Source organism: Podarcis gaigeae (genome assembly GCF_964106915.1).
Source record: "Podarcis gaigeae genome assembly, chromosome: 4".
Taxonomy (NCBI): Eukaryota; Metazoa; Chordata; class Lepidosauria; order Squamata; family Lacertidae; genus Podarcis; species Podarcis gaigeae.
The window spans coordinates 47,069,594-47,088,597 of NC_139677.1; the positions used below are offsets into that span (position 1 = coordinate 47,069,594).

Here is a 19,004-nt window from a genome sequence, read left to right on the forward strand (position 1 = left end):
CTGTTTCTGGTGAACCAGAGCAGCATACGGAAACGCTGTTTGCCTTCCCACTGGAGTGGTACCTATTTATCTACTTGCACTTTGATGTGCTTTCGAACAGCTAGGTTGGCAGGAGCAGGGACCGAACAACGGGAGCTCACCCCGTCGCGGGGATTCAAATCACCGACCTTCTGATCAGCAAGCCTAGGTCTTTTCTGAGGATCCACTAATTCCCAGAAGAGGGTTTTCAGGGGTAATGAGCATTGCAGTACAGAAGAGAGGTCAGGAAAGCCCTGTTGTGTGAATGGCCTTAAGCTCACTTTGATTTTTTGGATACAGCCTAGTATTCTTACAGACGTAAAATAATAGGCATAGAAAATCCACTACTTACTTCGATCAGTAATGACTGTTCGAGCCTCTTGATTGCTAGTTTTATTTTTCAAATTCTGTGCTGCTGTTATTAACTCTTCCAGCTGAGGGCGCCTTTGTTCCAAGTCTTGTAGTGTTGCCTAAAAGCATAAATATGTATTTATATATATGTTTATATTCAAAACATATGCATAAAAGCACAAATAAATATTTATAGTTACACCATGTTTATATACATATGCATAACCAGTTTCCTAGAACTAATGGACCACAACAGTGTCATCAACGGTAGTCACCTCTGTGAGTTTTGGTGGCAAACCAATTCAACTCAAATCCATGTAAAAATGTGTACTGAATTCTCATTTAAACAAAAAAGCTGCATACTGTAACTCAGACAGCGGTGGTGATTGTGGCCTGGCATAGTTGCTGGGGAATGAGGGGGTAGAGGCAATTAGCCCACAGTTGACGTCAGCTTTGGCATTGGTCAGCCGTGGGGGGCTGGTGGGATTGCTCACCAAAATTTAAAATTTGATCAGGCCAATTAGGGCCTGGTGGGTGATACTCTGGTGATGGACCTGGCAGGGCCAGAATTCTGTGGGGTCTGCCAGCCGGGCATAAAAGCCAGGTGCACTTCCAGCAGACAGCACAGTCAGGAAGAAATAATCCCACATGTATGCTGTGGCAGCCTGGAGGTAAGCGGGCTTATGTATGCCCTTGCTGTGGAATTATTTGGTTGCCGTATTCAGAGCCAGTGGGAAAATTGCCTATGGATGTATTGGACATGTTTGGGAGTTTTGTCTTCCTCACAGCAATTGTCACAACTTTGGGCAGAAGTGGTGAGGCATACTGGAGTTGAAGTGCATCAATCTTGCTTGAAAGAAGGTGAACAGGTCAATATTTCAGACAGTATCCTGGTTCGGTTGAATGGGTAGATTATTTGCCATCCTGCCATCACCGCTGTCAAAATGAACTTGTATTGGCCTTATGATCTACCCCTGTTGCCTGCAGGCAGTGAGGCTTGGCTGATGAACATCAGATTGGGGCCTACGAGATTGCAGATGTGAACGGTTTGGCAGCAAGCCAGCTGGGAGGGTTGGGCTCATGTAGCAGAAAAAGGCATTGGGTTGGATCCTTAGTCTAAAGCTGGGGTGGTGGTGGGGGTGCTGCACCCCCCAAATCCAGGATAAAACTCAGGTACCCCAGGAAGGCCAGCATGACCCGGAAGCTGTACGCTGGCTCCCTCGGCCAATAAAGCAAGATGAGCACCGCAACCCCAGAGTCGGTCACGACTGGACCTAATGGTCAGTGGTCCCTTTACCTTTACCTTTACCCCAGGAAGACTAAGGTAGGCCATAGAACATCCCTGAATGGTGTCCTGGTGATATTTCCGCATTAGATCTGTGTCAATGTGAGGAATCCTTTCACCAGGATCAACACTAATGGAGTTATCAGGCTAGCTTATTCAGTATACATAGGCACTGCCTATGCCAAATCTAATTTACATTTGTAATCAACAAAAGTTATGGCTATTTCAAGCCCAGGCAGGGTGTCATGTCTCTCTTACAATATACCAACCCCCTCCCCCAGTAACCACCGGCTTGCAGTGCTGTGGCCCGGAATACCCATATATAAATACAATAGATAATTATAACATATATGTGTGTGTCAATGTCCTGACTTATTGAGCAAAATGTTCTGGGATTAAGCCAATTCCACAGAACAAGGAAGGATACACAACAGCCCAGTACCAAGTACCTTAGCAAAATGGTCAATCACTTGAAACCAAAACTTTGGTGAGCACTAAGCTTAGCAGCAAACCAATCAGTTCTTAAATGAGAATGTGGTGAAAAACAGCTGGGCACAATGCACAATAAAAATTAGCCATGATGATGGCCAAATTCAGTCAGGTTAGAGCTGTCGAATTCTGTGTAAAGGTTTGTTCACAATGGATTCCTTCTCTATCGCTCCTACGAATTAGAAGAGAAGGATAAACTGATTGGTTTTATGGACTCATTACTAAGGTATCTAACAGGGGCATTGCTTTCCCCACTTAAAATAGATGCTATGGTGTTCAAATATTGATTTCTTTACAACTATAGTGTATACCAGAAATAGTACAGTTATCATCATTGTCTATTCAAACACTGAGAGTAGAAGTTGTTCCCAATCTTTAAAATTCATTTTGAATGAATATATTTCCTTCCCTTCCTTCTTTCTTTTGTCCTGGTCACTGTCACTTTCATAACCTTTGCATTCAAGTAAACTAGTTTTCCCAAATGCCAGGTGAAATGATATGAACCAACAGCAAACATTTTTTTTTAATGTAAAACTAATGCCACTGACTTTTAAGACATTTTCCATATTTGTGGTTAGTGACTGTTCAAGGGAAATCTAATTTTCAGGTTCCTAACTTTTATAGATTCTTTACACAAAAGTGTGGTTGAGATATGGAACAAATTGCTGAAGTCAGCAACTGAATGTGAATAATGTGAATCAGCTAAGGAAAAAAGAATGTGAATAATTCCAAAAAGAACTGGACTTGTAGATATGGAATACTGGACTTATCTGAATTGCCTTTAGTTATCTGTTGAAATAAAAGACTAAGTGGTTGTGGGCCAATGTAATCTACAAAGTTGTTCTGCAAGCCGACATATAAGCAAAGGATAAACTAGAATTCTATAATGCAGCACAGTTACTTCCGTTAGTCTTCAATTTTCTGTATTCATTTATTTTTTAAAAATGTATCATCTACAGAAGCCAAAGGTGAGAGAAGCAATCAGCTCCTTGTTTCCCACAAGAGGATCCCTTTCTTTTCCAATGAGGTCCCATCTGATTCAGGCTGTAGGAGCTGACAGGTCCTGACAAAATCTCATCTTACCACTGATGCCATCAGATAAAAACAACATATATCTGTTAATTTGAGAGTAAACTGATGAAGACTGTCTTCCATCCCACTTGCTACTCATCACAGCTGTCTCCAGCATATGGTGCACAATCGGAGACTTCTTTTCCATCATCCCATACCCCACCAGACCTGTAGATCTGCATCTTTCCAAAGTTTAGTCACTTAGGCACCACCAAGAGTGAGAGGGCAGGTTCCAGCAGTTCATGAGCCTACTGACTACCACTTCTACTTTATAAGTTATTAATAGTGGTCCATTAGTGTTATCTTACATAACAAATATCTAATTTAAAGGTGCTTGAAAAAAGTACTAAACTGCATTCCAATATAAAATAAAAACTGATTGGAATGATAACTTATTGACTTATTGTTTAAAGTTGCATCAGTGTACAGAATTTTTCAGCAAGGAAGTAGAGGTTATTAGTATTCTGATATGCTGGATGATTATGTAAAGCTGCTACATTATATGTATGCATTTGTAAAGACTACAATTAAATCTTTAGATTACATCTAAACAATATAAGGAAATGTAGATATACCACCCCTACTACATTGCGCCTGCATAACAAAAAAATGCATGGTTAAATTGTTAACTGGATTGTTTTGTTTTGTTTTATTTGCACTGAGCAAAATGTGTTTGAGAGGAAAGAAACTTCATTTACATATGCAAATTATTTCAGAATTAAATTACAAAATACAGTATTTTACTGATTTCAAGCCATTAAGTTTCTTTTTCATAAGAAACATTTTTTTTTAGTCAGCACAAAGTTCCATTTCATTAGATACAATTCTCCCTCCAGGAAATCATTATAAATAGAAACTATATCCTTTAACAAAATTGGAAAAAATGGAGCAATTAGTTATCCAGCAGCAGTACTAAACGAATATGGCTCTGTAAAACAAAAATAGTAACAGGAAACACTTTTCCTCTCTAAGCTTCAGTTAATTCTTACAAGGAAAAAAAATACTGATTTACAGCTGTATCCACATAACAGCATCTTCAGGCCCTATAAGCTATCTATCTGAAATATCATCTTTCATATTACATAATTCCAAAGCAGCCAAGTTTACTGTCTTCCAATAAAAAGTGGGCACTTGGAAGCCATGCGAGAAAGTAGACTTATTATTCTAATATGACAACCAGGCTGCCTGTAGGTGGTTTTGATGGGGATGTGCATCCAAAGCGTCACTTCAGAGAACAGTTCATTTTTGGAATTCGAATGGGGGTTGATGCTGTGGAACGATGAGATTCTATTAAGCAGAAAGAACCTTGTGGGTGCTTTTACAATGGTAAGTAGATCATGATATTACCTCTGTCTCAGATAGATTGAGAAAGCCCTCTGCTTCTGTGCAAATGTATGTGACAGGCTGCAGAATCAAGAGGCTGCCATGTCACATGTTATCACCTCATGGGCACTGGCTGGCTTCTGGACTACTAGATGTGCTGGAGAACTCTGATCCTTATGTAACCAGAAGTTACATGCTTAGTGAAAACTAAACAGACTGACCGTTAAATGACCTATCTTCTGTCTTGATATTGATGACTGCAGAGAGAAAGAACTGTGCAGTTGCTTGATACATAGCATGGCAGCTCCCTGGGTCTTGGTTCAGAGTTTTTGAACTGAAGACATGGCGACGGTAGGGCAAAGAAGGTGCCTTTTCCAGCTGCCTTAGAGACTGCATGACCCGTGCTGCTCCCACAACATTTATTGGTTGTGGATTGTACCTTCCTAGAGGTACAGTATTATTTTTATTATTTATTAAATAACAGCTACAAAAGAGAGGGCATGTGATGGTACACCTACTGTGGAATGTGATGACATTATGATCATATTGTTGAATTATTTTTTTTATTTGCCCAGGTGTTTTAAGTAGTCATGCATTATAGTTTTAAAGTTTTACTGCTGTCTCTTATTTTGCTAATTTATCATGAATGTCAATGCTTTATTGCTTTGTTTTGTTTTGTTGTATTTGGCATGACAGATTTATTCATGCCCATTTAACACTGCCTGGGATCTGTTTGGATGAATTGTGCCATACACATATTTTTTAAATAAATGGGCAGAAATGTGCAACTAGTTTGGAATAAAATTGTTGTCATATGTGATCTGCAGTTATTAGATATGAACTGCTTCCACCACAACCCATGGGGGTTAATTTCAGAAATTGTCTACCATTCCACAAAAATACTTCTTAAATGGGCTAGTAAAGTTTTCAAATCCTACACAAACAATATATAAAAACAGCAATGGCAAAACTGTCAGCAGATTCACCAATCTTATTATAGCAATTTTGAATAAACGTAAGAGCCCTGCTGGATCAAACCAAAGTTCAGCATCCTGCTCTCATAGTGGATAAGATGCTTATGGAAGCCAGAATGCAGCACATGATCTCCACAGCATGATCTTCCTACTCAGGTACCACAGTGACTAGTATTCAGAGGTATACCAATCCTAATACTGGAGGTAATACACAGTCACTAGTAGCCATTCATAGCCCTGTCCTCCATGATAGTGTTTTTACCTAGCAACAGAGATAAAGCAAGGAAGTGGCTTTGCATATCTGGAATTCCAGCACACAGAACTTACTCTCTCTATCAATATTAGTTACAAGAAAAACAGAATGCAGAGCAAGGCATCTCCCCTTGATCTGAGGGAGATAATACACAGGATAGCGCAATCCCAGTGTATGCAGGACATGCTTTTATCTGGGTATAAAAGCAATGGAGATGCACCATAAGAGTGAGATAACTTATCCAAATGCCAATAAAATTGTTACAGGGGCAGTTTAATAGGAAGAACAAATGAGAGGTTTTTCAGTGTAAATTTAAAAGCATGAGGCTTTAGGAAAGCAACTTGACGGAGGACTCAAACTGAAAACTGTTTCCTAAATGCCTAATGAAGAATGAACTCACTTGAAAAATATCAGAGAGTGGATAGGCAGGTAAAGAACTGTGTGATTTTTGTGATGGCAACAATATGGCACTATAATGTATCCCTGGTTGGAGATAATTGGAGAAATTTTATATTTCCTGTTAAAAAAAAAAGAATATTCCACAAAGTCCACATGAGGAAATAGTTAATGATTTGCAGAAACAGGAGCTATGGAATTACACAAATTATTTGCACTTGCAAATATTTAATCTGGAGCATCTAAAGATGCTGATGTTAATTACAGGAAATATTGTGGATAAATCATTGAAATACATCTATGTTTTCTAGCAAGCCAGATTCTCCCCAATCCAGTGTACTCCATTAAAGTGAGCCTGATCTCTTTTATATAATTATATAGTTCTAAAAAGGTTACTAGGAATCTATTTATTCCACCCCTCCTTACATACTGATGAACCTTATCTCTTTAAGCATTATATGCGATTGTCAGTAGCATCAGACTGATTAATCTCAGAAGTCACCTTCAGCACTATCTAGTCAAACACAAACACAGAGCAGAAGGAGACTAGAAAGGAAAAGGGTAATGTTCACACTATTTGTGAGCATATGGTAAAATGTCAACTAATGGGGTCAGGTTGACAGCAGCTTACCCGTTGGAAATCAGATGTCATGATAGATTCTGCTAGCTGAGAGAAGATATTAAGAAAATAAGAAGATAAAAATGACACTTCCGACGGATAATAAAACAATTAAGGGTGAATCAGTCCATGGATAGGGAGCTTGAACTAATAAATTTAAACAAATTCATGGTGAGGATGTCAAAGCCTAATAAAAGTTAAAGTATCATTAATGTTTAAAAATATGAGTGTTATACATAGTCGTGATACTTTGATCATAACAGTTTACCAAACACACCTACAAACATTGCTGGTTATACTTTAAGGAATACATTCCATAAAGGTTTTTATACACTTTACTGTAAGCTACTCAAATAGTGTAGCATGTATTGAGGGGACGCATGTACACGTCTTGTTTACTTGTATGCATTTTTAATTTCCAAGGTTGCACAAACATACCATTGCTAACATTATAAACTACAAAATGTAACAATTTGCACAGAAGAAAACACTTAACTTTACAAAGGGAGTTAAATTTTTCATTAAAGTTGTGGGAAATACATATATCATCTCTCTGTCTCTCTTGACTTCTTCTGTGTCCATATATCCCATGCTCTATTAGCTCTGAACCACTGTGGGAAATGTTAGCACATAATATCATTTCACTCTTGATTGAATCTACCTGAAGGAGTGATTTCCCCTCATATGCTTATGTATCATTTTTCATGTCAGTTCTCCTGCAAATGAACCCCAGGTATTGTTTTGAGACATATATCTGATTAACAAGTGGAAATTGAGATAAACCCATTCTCTTGGGTTTTAACAGAACCTAATTTTGCTTCTAATTCTTATTAATTAAAATAATATTGTCATAGTATTTATGTTGCTTCTAGTGTTTTGGCAGATTTTTAAAAAAACAAAACCATCAAGAAGCCACTATTGTGCTTTAAACCTCACTTACTGGCTGCCACAGCACTGTGCTGCCAATATGCACATCAGCCTGTAACTGGCACAAACGTTTGCGCCTTGAGGCCCCCAATCACTTCCCCAAAATAACTGCACACTGACACATAATTTTGGTTTAAGTTAATGGGCAAAATTTAGGCCACAACTTTATTATTTACAGTAGTATTGGCATTGGCAACAGACTATAACTGACTCCTGCCTCTCTGGCTGGTAGTCTGAAGGGTAAACACCAAATGAGGGAGCAACATTGATGAAGATCAACCAAAGCTCACCCTGGGCTTCCTGTGGTCCTGGCATGGCCCTAGAACCTCAAGCAGACTTCGGACGAGATCCAGGACCCCCAGATTCCTTTACCGGAATACCCTATTCCTGGAGGGGCAGGTGATGGCTGTACCTCCCCTCCCACACATTTCAATAAGCCAATGCCTAACCATCAAACCTTACAAACTTGTGACAAGTGCTAGGGGCATAGGCGAAAACTAAGTGGCTACTGCCAATTTGCCAAATGGAAAAATTCCTACCTGGTCCCCATTCCAAAACAGGTGACCAACCAATATCCAAAGCAAGGCCAAAGCAGCACAACCTACACATAGGGACGGGAGGGTGGGTGTTCGGCAGCATGAAGCAAGTGCCCCAATTACATTGCGCTGCTGCTTTTATAGCCCCCAACGATCACACAGCTTGCCACGATTGGCCCAAAAGGCCTGGCACGATCGAGGGGGGCCAATGGAGAGGGCTGTAACATGCCCAGGAACCCTAACCTGGTGGGGGTGTCTCAGGGTCCCGCGCACAACCAGGACCCTCCCTAAAGTGGATCCCATTTCTTGGGTATAAGCTTTACTCACTGAAAAATCTTGCTCAGAAAAAAAAAATACAAGCAAAGCTAGTAAGAAAGGAATGGCTGCAAGAACAGATAAAAATCCAACAGAACTCATGGTCAGGGAAATAGAACAACAAAGTGATTGCTTCCTTGGCTAATTATTTAAATTGTGGGCACAAAGTCTCAGGGGTGCTGCAGGGAGCACCACAACTGTGAGGTAAAATGGAAGGCAAGAGGTGAGCGTTTTGGCATCATGCAAGGCGATGCTGAAATCTGAGACCCTAAGGTCCACCACTGTCCTCTATCTACAGCATGGAGTCTACACTGCACTGGCTCTCTAATGAAGCCAGCGTCACATTTCAAGGACTTTGTCTTTCAATATCAGAAAAGCTTGGAGTCTAACTATGCCACAGCACTGAACTTTAAAGGGACACTCCTGTAAGGTGAGCGGTATCGCAACCAGGCCTCAGTCACACCAGTGATCAGGCAGCTAGCTGTGAAGCCGGCCAACCAGTGGTGATTGGCCAATGTCAGTGGCTAACATGTGCATGTGCCCCGGGAAGTGGGCCCAACTGGCCAATGAGTGCTGCTTGGGCACGCTCCCAGGGGGATAAATTGCCACCCACCTTGACTCTCCTCTTCAACCACCTTGTTTCGCCAGATCTCCCTCCCTCTATATTGCTTTTTGCTTACACTATGACCTCGATATGGACATGGTTGGCAGCTGAATTTGGGACAGGGCAGGAATTTTTTCCGCTTGGCCATTTGGTTTTCGCCTACCTCATAGAAACCATCACAACTTTGTGACGTTAGGCATTGGGTAGGTCTTCATCTTGGCTGGAGGGGAGGTTGCAGCCTCTGCCTGCCCCTCCTTGGGTAAGGGTACTCTATTAAAGGGATCCAGGAGTCTGATGTCCAGGTGGAGGCACTCCTTAAACAGGGAGGGACACCTTGGGGTTACCCCTGTTTGATGTAGGTCATAGCCACCCCACCTCCCCACCCCCATTGGGTTTACTTTTAGATGCACTCCCATCAGGCGGGCTGGAGTGGTATAATGTGGCTCTACCCAAACCATTCACATCTGTAACCAATAAAAGTTGAGACTCCAAATACTATATGTTGTTGTCTTGTCTGGTTATTTTCTTCCTGGAAACTGCAGGGCCATGGGGTCTTGGCATGCAATAGTTTAATCCCTGCATACTAACCAAAATATGAATCCAGCATAGAAGTAAGACTGAACTCAAAACCCCACCCACCTGTTCTTTTCCTTATCTTTAGCATAAGAGCAACCTTGATAAATGGTAACATAAGCTGCTATCATCATGATGATAATGAAGTTGCTTTATAAGCACATTTTTAAAAACCTAATTATAACAAACACAATAAGTAAAAACCTTTAAAAATGTATATAAATAAAAGACAGGTCTAGCAGACTCTGCCCCACCAAAAGAGGTCACTATAGGGGGTTACATGAAGTACGTTGGGGAATGGTGTGGACAGCAAAGGGGGGAATGGAATTTTTTTTAGAGTAACAAAAAGTAAATAAAAATTAGTTAAAATATATTTAAGACATATGGGGGGATCAGAACAAAATGGTTATTTCTTTCGTCTTATCCATAAGGCAGCAATTATAATTTTGACTGGGGGAAAGTTTAGGAGGCTAGTAACTTCATCAGTGTTGTTGCCATTTAGCATTAGAATCATAGAATCATAGAGTTGGAAGAGACACAAGGGCCATCGAGTCCAACCCCCTGCCAAGCAGGAAACACCATCAGAGCACTCCTGACATATGGTTGTCAAGCCTCTGCTTAAAGACCTCCAAAGAAGGAGACTCCACCACACTCCTTGGCAGCAAATTCCACTGTCAAACAGTTCTTACTGTCAGGAAGTTCTTCCTAATGTTTAGGTGGAATCTTCTTTCTTGTAGTTTGGATCCATTGCTCCGTGTCCGCTTCTCTGGAGCAGCAGAAAACAACCTTTCTCCCTCCTCTATGTGACATCCTTTTATATATTTGAACATGGCTGTCATATCACCCCTTAACCTCCTCTTCTCCAGGCTAAACATGCCCAGCTCCCTTAGCCGTTCCTCATAAGGCATCGTTTCCAGGCCTTTGACCATTTTGGTTGCCCTCCTCTGGACACGTTCCAGTTTGTCAGTGTCCTTCTTGAACTGTGGTCCCCAGAACTAGACACAGTACTCCAGGTGAGTACATAGAAGGTACTAGCATTATTTGTCTCTTGTAATTAGGGGGGAATCAGAAAACGTGCTAGGCTGATTTTGAAAGGTATAAAAGGGAATTGTAAGCTCTCAGCAATTATTCTGAGATATGGTCCTTTATGTTTTACACTTATTGCACCTAGTGCATTTTTATATGGAATGGGAACAGGCGTGAAGCAGCAAACTAGATCAAAGGGCATTTCTGATTATGTTTCTGACAGATTTTTAAAGTGATTTTATAGAAGCTGACATCAGAGAAAAGCTTAGCATCCATGCTTCACAAAACTGGATTATTTATACCTTTGTTATAAGGCAATCTTTTGTGGTGAGAAAAGGGTAAATTTTAAACAATTTTCTCTTCTGTTCTCTCCTGAGTAAAGAAACAGTTCATCTATGTTTTCACCTTGGGGGTTCTCCTAGGTTTATTATCTGTTCCTAGTTGGGGATTTAGAAATAATCTTGCCTCAGAAAACAGATAACAAAGATCCAATTTTCTCCTATTTAGACAGATTTTAAATAAATTTCTGCAAGCAATATATTATTTCAAAATCCCAAGCCTTTGGTCTGCATAAATGTAAGCTGATGGTGCCATGTACATACTTTTATTGTAAATATTGAATTATATATAAATAAAATATTTCAGCGTGGTAAAATAAATCACACGTTTAGACAATACCTGATAAATGGGAAAACCTAAGTAAGCATTGTTTGTTAAAAGATGAAAAGGGAAAGCAAAATCTGGATTTGAATTCTGTCATCTACAGATGAAAGATGGAAAAGACACCCTAAACATAATGAGCATACTTAAGACCTTTTCGAACAAGGTGTAAGCAGCTCATCTTTATGAAGTTCTCACAGAAGTCCCTTATCAACGACAGATCCATATGCCACACATAGGGCACTTTGATAAAAGACGTAGAATCAATTAGGAAAGAAAGCATTCTCCCATGCTCCTAAATTCTGTTTACTGCTTTTCAGTTGCACCACGACACCATCCAACTGCCTCCCTGCCAGATCCTCAGCCATCGGGAGATGCAACAGTCTCTCCCGCCGGCCAGGGAACAGTTGGATTGGTCCGGTTGCCAAATTAGCCAATGGCAACCAGATCGGGGGGTGAGCACATTCTGGACGCAGGCCTGACCAGGTCTCTCAGGACTTCACTCAGGTCCACCACCAGAATATAAAAGGAATTCCCAATCTAGTATTCTGGTTTCCTTTGGATCTCCCTCCCACCCTTCCTTCAGCTAGGCTTCCTTCAGCTATCCATCACAGAAGTAGGACTGCTTTCCTGACCTTACTATGGATTGAGATTAGTCACCACATTCGGGGCTGGGGAGGAATTTGTCCTTCAGGTTCATTGGCTGACATTGGGTTTTTGCCTAGCCCATAGCAATCGGAACAACTCTGGTGGGGAAAACGTTGGCTAAAAGCCTTAGTCATGGTTGGAGGGAGGTTGTATGCCTTGCCTGCCCCTCCAAGGATTGGAGTACCCCATTAAAAACTTCTTGCTTCTACTGAACTACTGCTCCTTACTCACCCAACCACCTTTCCACCATGCCTACTGGAATCTGGCTAGACTTGACTTTGTTTCAATCCAACTCACAGGAAGCTCTGAGTTGGATGAAGTTCACACATGACCCAAATTTGTTTCTGAAGCTACTGTAGGCAGCTTCAACCTGAGTCTCTTTCATGAAACAGCTCTCCTCAATCTGCTATTCCCCTGAGAGGAAAGGTGCTATTGGCAATAATGGTAGCTTCCCAGCTGGAGCTAAGAGTAGCTCATGGAGGTGATTTTAATCAGGGATGTCATGTTAAGGGGAAATGTTAAAAGTCCCTTTCTGCTTTTTTTAAAAAAAAATACTCCATGTAAAATAACTTTCTCTTATAAAACTGCTTCATCAAAACCAAAAAAAGTTAATTCATACTTTCCAATTGCAGTAATCTTGTTTTCCTGTCTTTTTCCTAAGAATATGTTTCTCCTGTAACCCCCGAAACATCTTAGAAAATGAACAAGCATTTAATTTGGTCCTTAAAGTTTTGATTTGCATTCTATGATTACAATTGGACTACAATTTTCTGCTTTGCACATTACATAGGAAAATAAGCTATTCAATTACTTTTTTATAATTATGGAACAGAAAGAAAACTAAAAAATGCATATGCTACAAAGATAGCATATGTTCTGCAAGCAAGCAAGAACAAAATAAAACTTTTTTTACTTTGTTATATTATTAAGAATATAGCAATCCACCCACAATATTTATTGTTTCTGATGAACAGTTTATTTCCAATTCGACAAAGCAAGTTGTTCAAAACAAAATCTGCAGAAACCATTTTTTTGTGTGGCGGTGGGGAGTGTTGTTATGGTTCTGACATGGTGAGGTATGTTAAACTTTTTGCTCTGCAGAAAAATGCAGAAGACCGGAAGTCATTTATCTGAATGTCCCAAGAGCATCATTGTGCAATGATGCCTGCTCCTCAAGTACCTTGAGAATTTTTAGTTTTGTTTGATCTCTTAGTTCCTAGGGCTTATAAATTCTAGAAGTACATCCAATCTAACTCTTCCGTTGCTAAGAACAAATGTTTTCAAACACATAATAAATATAGCTACTTTAGATTTACATATATGAAAGGTGAGACTTAAAACCACATGCTGACAACAAAAACAACTCCCCCCCACACAAATTCTCTACACTTGTCTGCATGTAATAGAAAAAAAGCACTTTAGCAGTGCACATCTCAGTTGGCAACCTACTCATAATAATTATTTTAAAGAATATCAGTTCTCTAAATGGAGGCTAAGGTAATGCTACATTCACTTACAATACAGTATTAAGCCATTTGTGTGTAAACAAGCTTGCATAATGGTGGCTTGAAGTTCACTGCATCCCACACTCCTGCCCTCATTCCCATTGGGGATGCTGATGTAGCCTAGCCATTAATGTTGTACCTTGCAGGAAATAGTACTCCACAGACTTTCTCTCTACATAAATTATACAAAAAGTAGAAGACTTCTCATTTATGCTCAAACTACATGAGGGAGCTAAATCAACCATAACTAAAATGTGGATTTCAGCATATCTAATTCAGAGATGACTTTGTAAACTCTGAACTCAGAATGTTAGCACTCAAGTTGATTTTAGTTGATTTTATGTCAGTTTTCTTCTTGTACATTGGCAGCAGACAGAAGTCCAGTGGTACCTCGGGTTACAGATGCTTCATGTTACATACGCTTCAGGTTACAGACTGCGCTAACCCAGAAATAGTACCTCGGGTTAAGAACTTTGCTTCAGGATGAGAACAGAAATCGTGCTCCAGCAGTGCGGCGGCAGGAGGACCTCCGGAAGAAATTAAGTACTTAACCCGAGGTACCACTGTAGAAGATTCTGTTCCTTTTTAGACCAACACTCATATCACAATATGTTGTACAAAACACAATTGAAGCTAAAAAAACAACACTTATGTAGAATGAAGAAGCTCCCTTCTTTCCTGCCAATCTACCCTGATTGTATCCCATTCCGAGTAGGGGTGAATACTGTAGCATAAAATTATACACGTACAAACCTAGTGTAAGGACTACATGTGGAGATGAAGGCCCTGAAGACTATGGAGATGTCTGGAAACCTAAAATTATGTTTGTGTGTATGTATTGAGACGAATAATCCTAAGAAGAAGTTTTATGAAGATTTAGAGTAAGAGGCCTGGGTTATGTGACCAGGAGTAAAGTCACTGGACACTGCAAATCCTAGTGAAGATGAAGGTTAATATTAACTGTGGTTAAGACATCAACCCCAGCCCTGAGACCTGCTCATATGCATTTCATATACTTTTTGAAAAGCAACCTGAGGTCATGTTCAAAGAAAGGTCCTGAAAGGACACACACACACACACACACACACACACACACACACACACATATCACAAATGGGTAAGGCTTAAAATGATCTTCTGAAATAAGGAGTAAGTGAACTTAATAAAAAATAATAATGCTGAGATACAGCCACAATCAAGTTATGTATCGTAACATAGGATAATAGGATATGATAGCTCCTGGTCACATGTTTTTCACCTGGACTAAAAAAAATGTTTGCACATTTAGATAATATTTAGCATTTGCATTGCTGCCCTTAGCAGAAAAGAGTCAGTGCTATCATAGCACTATCTATGTAAGGGGGCAGGTCCTAAAGTCTAAGATTCTTACCCATGGATCATCATTTTCATACAAGTAAGGTCTAGCTCTTAATTAAAAACATTTCATTGTATACTATCAACTATCAACTTTCTGATTGCTTGTTACACATATACTTTTTAAAAAAACAACAACCCATGCCTTAAATAGACTAAATTAGAATTTGCATTTGAAGGAGACAATGTTGTATAACAAAGAGTCTGATGCACTCTTGAAAGGATCAGTGGAATGGAAGTGAAGCACTTAAAGTTTTGCTCATGCAAGCTAGATATTTTATATTGAGCGTTGTTAAATCTAGGAGGCAGGTAATTACTTTCAGGCTATATAATAAACAAATTACTTTTATTGCGCCAGAGTTGCTGAAGTTAAAGTTTTGTTTTTGTCCATGCTTCTATATTTCCACATTTTTTGTGTGTTTTCAACGATAAGTAGCACTTTAAAAGTTTGCTGACAAAACACTTGCATTAATGAGCTGCTCTTTTCTTTAAGGGGATTGAGAAGCTTTTTGTAATAGCATGACAGCAGGATACAAACCTCTCAGAAAGTTCTTAGAGAAATATTCTAACATAAAAAGGTAAAGAGATGTTGGTTTATTCTGCTTGCATCATGTAATACTCAACCTATTTACTGACTTCTGAGAAAGTAGTATATTGATGTCTAAATATCAAAGTAACTGGTTTGCTGTAAAGGCAATATATAGACTGATCTCATTGTTTTGATCTTTTACCTTTATTTTCACTTTGCAAATCTTAATAATTGTCATATACATTTGAAAACTGGTATAAAGCAGAACAGATTCACATTGAAACTTAATTTGCTGAAGAATATGTGTGCAATGTATACTAATATACTTCCTGTTTAAATTGTTCCATTTGTAGCAGCTATTCCTGTCAAGCATAAAATTCAGTATGTAGATATTTCACATACCTTTTGTTTGATGATCATGTCATTGATTTCGTCAAGATCGCCTACAGTCACTATTTGGGATTTTATCACTCGATCCAATAGAGAAAGCCAGTCAGTGAGGTCTGCCCATGCCTTATTGAATTCAGCCAGGGCTGGCACCTCCAGAAGCAAAGATGATGGCATTTCTTGTTTGGAGATGGTAGTTTCCTTGGTTACCAGAGTTTGCGTTACCACAGTAACAGTTTGGCCAGGAGAAGTTACTGAAAGGGAAGAAAAATGCAGTGACATTGAATAAAAAAGCTATGATCAATAATTTAATTTACTGAAATATTCACTATAATGATAATTTTAGCAAATTCCTGTGATGTCTACGTTAACTGTGGACACCAAGGGTATTCTCTTTCCTTTAAAGTCATTGATATGTATTTATTTTTATTTGTTTTTTTTAATGTAAAATATCTGGAAGCCACCTGAAAGGATAAAAACCTTCCCAAGAACAAAAGAGTAAAATACAACCAATACAACAACAACAATAACAACAACAACAAAATCATTCATAAAAACCAGCAACAGCATCAAAGCAAACATCCAATCCAACAAATTAAGATACAGCTCAGGGAAAAGCAAACAATAATAGGTGGGCTTTTAGGGGTTTCCTAACATCCTGTAATGATGTGGCTTTTTGGACCCCGGCTAGTAATGAGCTCCGTTTATGATGTTAAAATGCAGACAGGGTGAAGGCAGTTCTTTAAAAAACTTGTACCCAAACAGTTTAGGGCAAAAGTGGGTAACCTTTTGCAGCCCCAGTGCCACATTCATTTTGAGTAACCCTTTGGGGGTCATGGGCAGGGCCTGGGCTAAAAGTGGAAGGTGAAGGACTATAAATTTGATCTGACTTGATAACCTCACCCCTTACTAAGGGTACCTAAAATCCACACTAATTAGCTGCTAGTAAGCAATGACTCCTAGGCTGTTAGCCATGGACTCCAAGTCTCATGTTACACACAAAAGTATGCAGGAACAAACCACTGGCATGTTACCTTGCTGCAAAGCAGCAATGGAAGGATATAATTTGGAGTGTGAAAATGGTGGGGTTCTTCAACCCTTCCACAACCCATGATACAGCAGTTTTATTTTGCATTTTGGGTGTTGTACTCTATCTTACAATTATCCTGAAAATATTATTATCTTATAACTAATGTTGTTGCGGGGGCTGAAGCTTGCGTAAGCCACCTTGTGAGTTCCTGACAAAGGTGATATTTGAATGTATCCACACTTCACTCAGAGTAATTCTCATGGAAACAAATGAAACCTCAAACAGAAGAAACATCATGGTGAATCTGCAGAAGGACAACTGGACACCTTCATCTGCCCCAGCTGCAACAAAACATGTACAGTATCTCCCATATCAGTCTCTACAGCCACAGCAGATGCTGGAATCTTCCAATAGATTTACTTCACCTCCAGAGGCGAAGTCAACTCCTCTACTGTCTCCCAAAACAGATGGATGCCAACCACTAGCTACCAGGTAGCTATGTGCAGGACAGCAAACTAAAATTTATTTTAGCTGCCTATAATGAAATTTCTATTTTTTCTAGCTAAATGTAATCTCTATTTGTTAAGTGCTACATTTCCTCCTTTAATATATATTGGATTCAAGACTTGGTAGAAAAAAACTATAAAAACCAAGTTAAAAAAAAAAAACCTTGGAACTACTGGCTGCATATTAATCGACCAGATGTGGAGCGACAAAACCAGCTACATTAGGACACAACAGTTTGCTAATGTCTCCATGGCAACCTCTCCTGTTATCTTAGAAGAAAGCATCAAAAGTTATCCTGCCATGAGCAAATGGTAAGCTGAAAAGATGCTTCTGTTGATCCTTTCCCAACTTTTTGAGGTAGCTGCTACGAGCAGACACAAAGCATCTAGGATATAATTCAACAATTAATGTACTAGATGTGCATAGCTAAGAAACAATTTGCATAATAGGTTGCAGGGAGTAAATGTTATTTATATGCACCAGTCTAAACACATAGAATATCTGTGTAAATAACCCCACAAAAATTACTATCCTGCAAGATTATTTATTAGCCTGCTTAGATGCTACCAGAGCTTGCATTTCCTTACATAGTGAGTTTAACCCACTTCTTCTTAGCCACAACGGATACACAGATGACTAGTCTCCTAGTAGTGTAATAATAAAATTTGCCTTCTATAAAGTGAATGGGGGAAGAAATGACTGGTCCCTCCACAAGGTTGTCCACATGGAAGTCCTGGTTGTCTATGAGTTCCAGGCACATGGTTAAATACAGAGTGGGCAAAGAATGCTTGCAACCCAGTACAGTGGTGCCTCTGGTTACGAACTTAATTCATTCTGGAGGTCCGTTCATAACCTGAAACCGTTCTTAACCTGAGGTACCACTTTAGCTAATGGGGCCTCCCGCTGCCTCTGCACGATTTCTGTTCTCATCCTGAGGTAAAATCCTTAACAAGAGGTACTACTTCTGGGTTAGCGGAGTTTGCAGCCTGAAGTGTTTGTAACCCGAGGTGTTTGTAACCCGAGGTACCACTGTACTATCTCCCCAAAGGTGTACAAAACATTGACATTAAAATATTCTGCATGTATAGACCAACACATGCAGCTGGAAAATGTGCAGATTTATCCTGTGCCTACAAAAGAGAGGGTTTTTTTTGGTAACAGCCACAAACAATGAATATCAGCTGTTTTCCTTCATGAAAAATGGTGCACTTACATAATGAGCATAACTATGGAATCAAATGTCACAGATTTCAGCTTTGACAACTTGTACAGCCTTTAAAGAATATTTGCAGTAATACATTGAAATCAATGTGCTTATATACAAAATACAGCTCACATTTTCAGAAAACTAGGCAGAAAGTAAAAGAAAGGAGTATGTGAACCATATATGTTAGATTGAATTCACCAATTTGTTGTGTCCTGAAGAACTGGTTCAAAATATTTTAGTACATGAGACAAGGAACAAGGAACAAGGTGACACCCCTTTCCATTCTGCGACTGGATTGGAAAGCTGGTTCTTACTTCAATACAGTGGTACCTCGGTTTAAGAACAGCCCGGTTTAAGAACTATTTGGTTTACGAACTCAGCAAAACAGGAAGCAGTG

General features: G+C 39.5%; 1 protein-coding gene across 21 annotated transcripts in view; it reads right to left on the minus strand.

The window, feature by feature from the left end:
- DMD (dystrophin) overlaps window positions 1-19,004 on the minus strand; it is a 991,104-nt gene that overhangs the window by 271,483 nt on the left and 700,617 nt on the right. For all 21 annotated transcript variants that reach the window (XM_083734089.1, XM_083734109.1, XM_083734093.1 and 18 more), the window contains 2 exons: window positions 15,879-16,117; window positions 371-488 (listed from right to left, as the gene is read on the minus strand). In XM_083734089.1, the coding sequence (XP_083590215.1) occupies window positions 371-488; window positions 15,879-16,117 (357 nt within the window). The remainder of the gene's footprint in view (window positions 1-370; window positions 489-15,878; window positions 16,118-19,004) is intronic.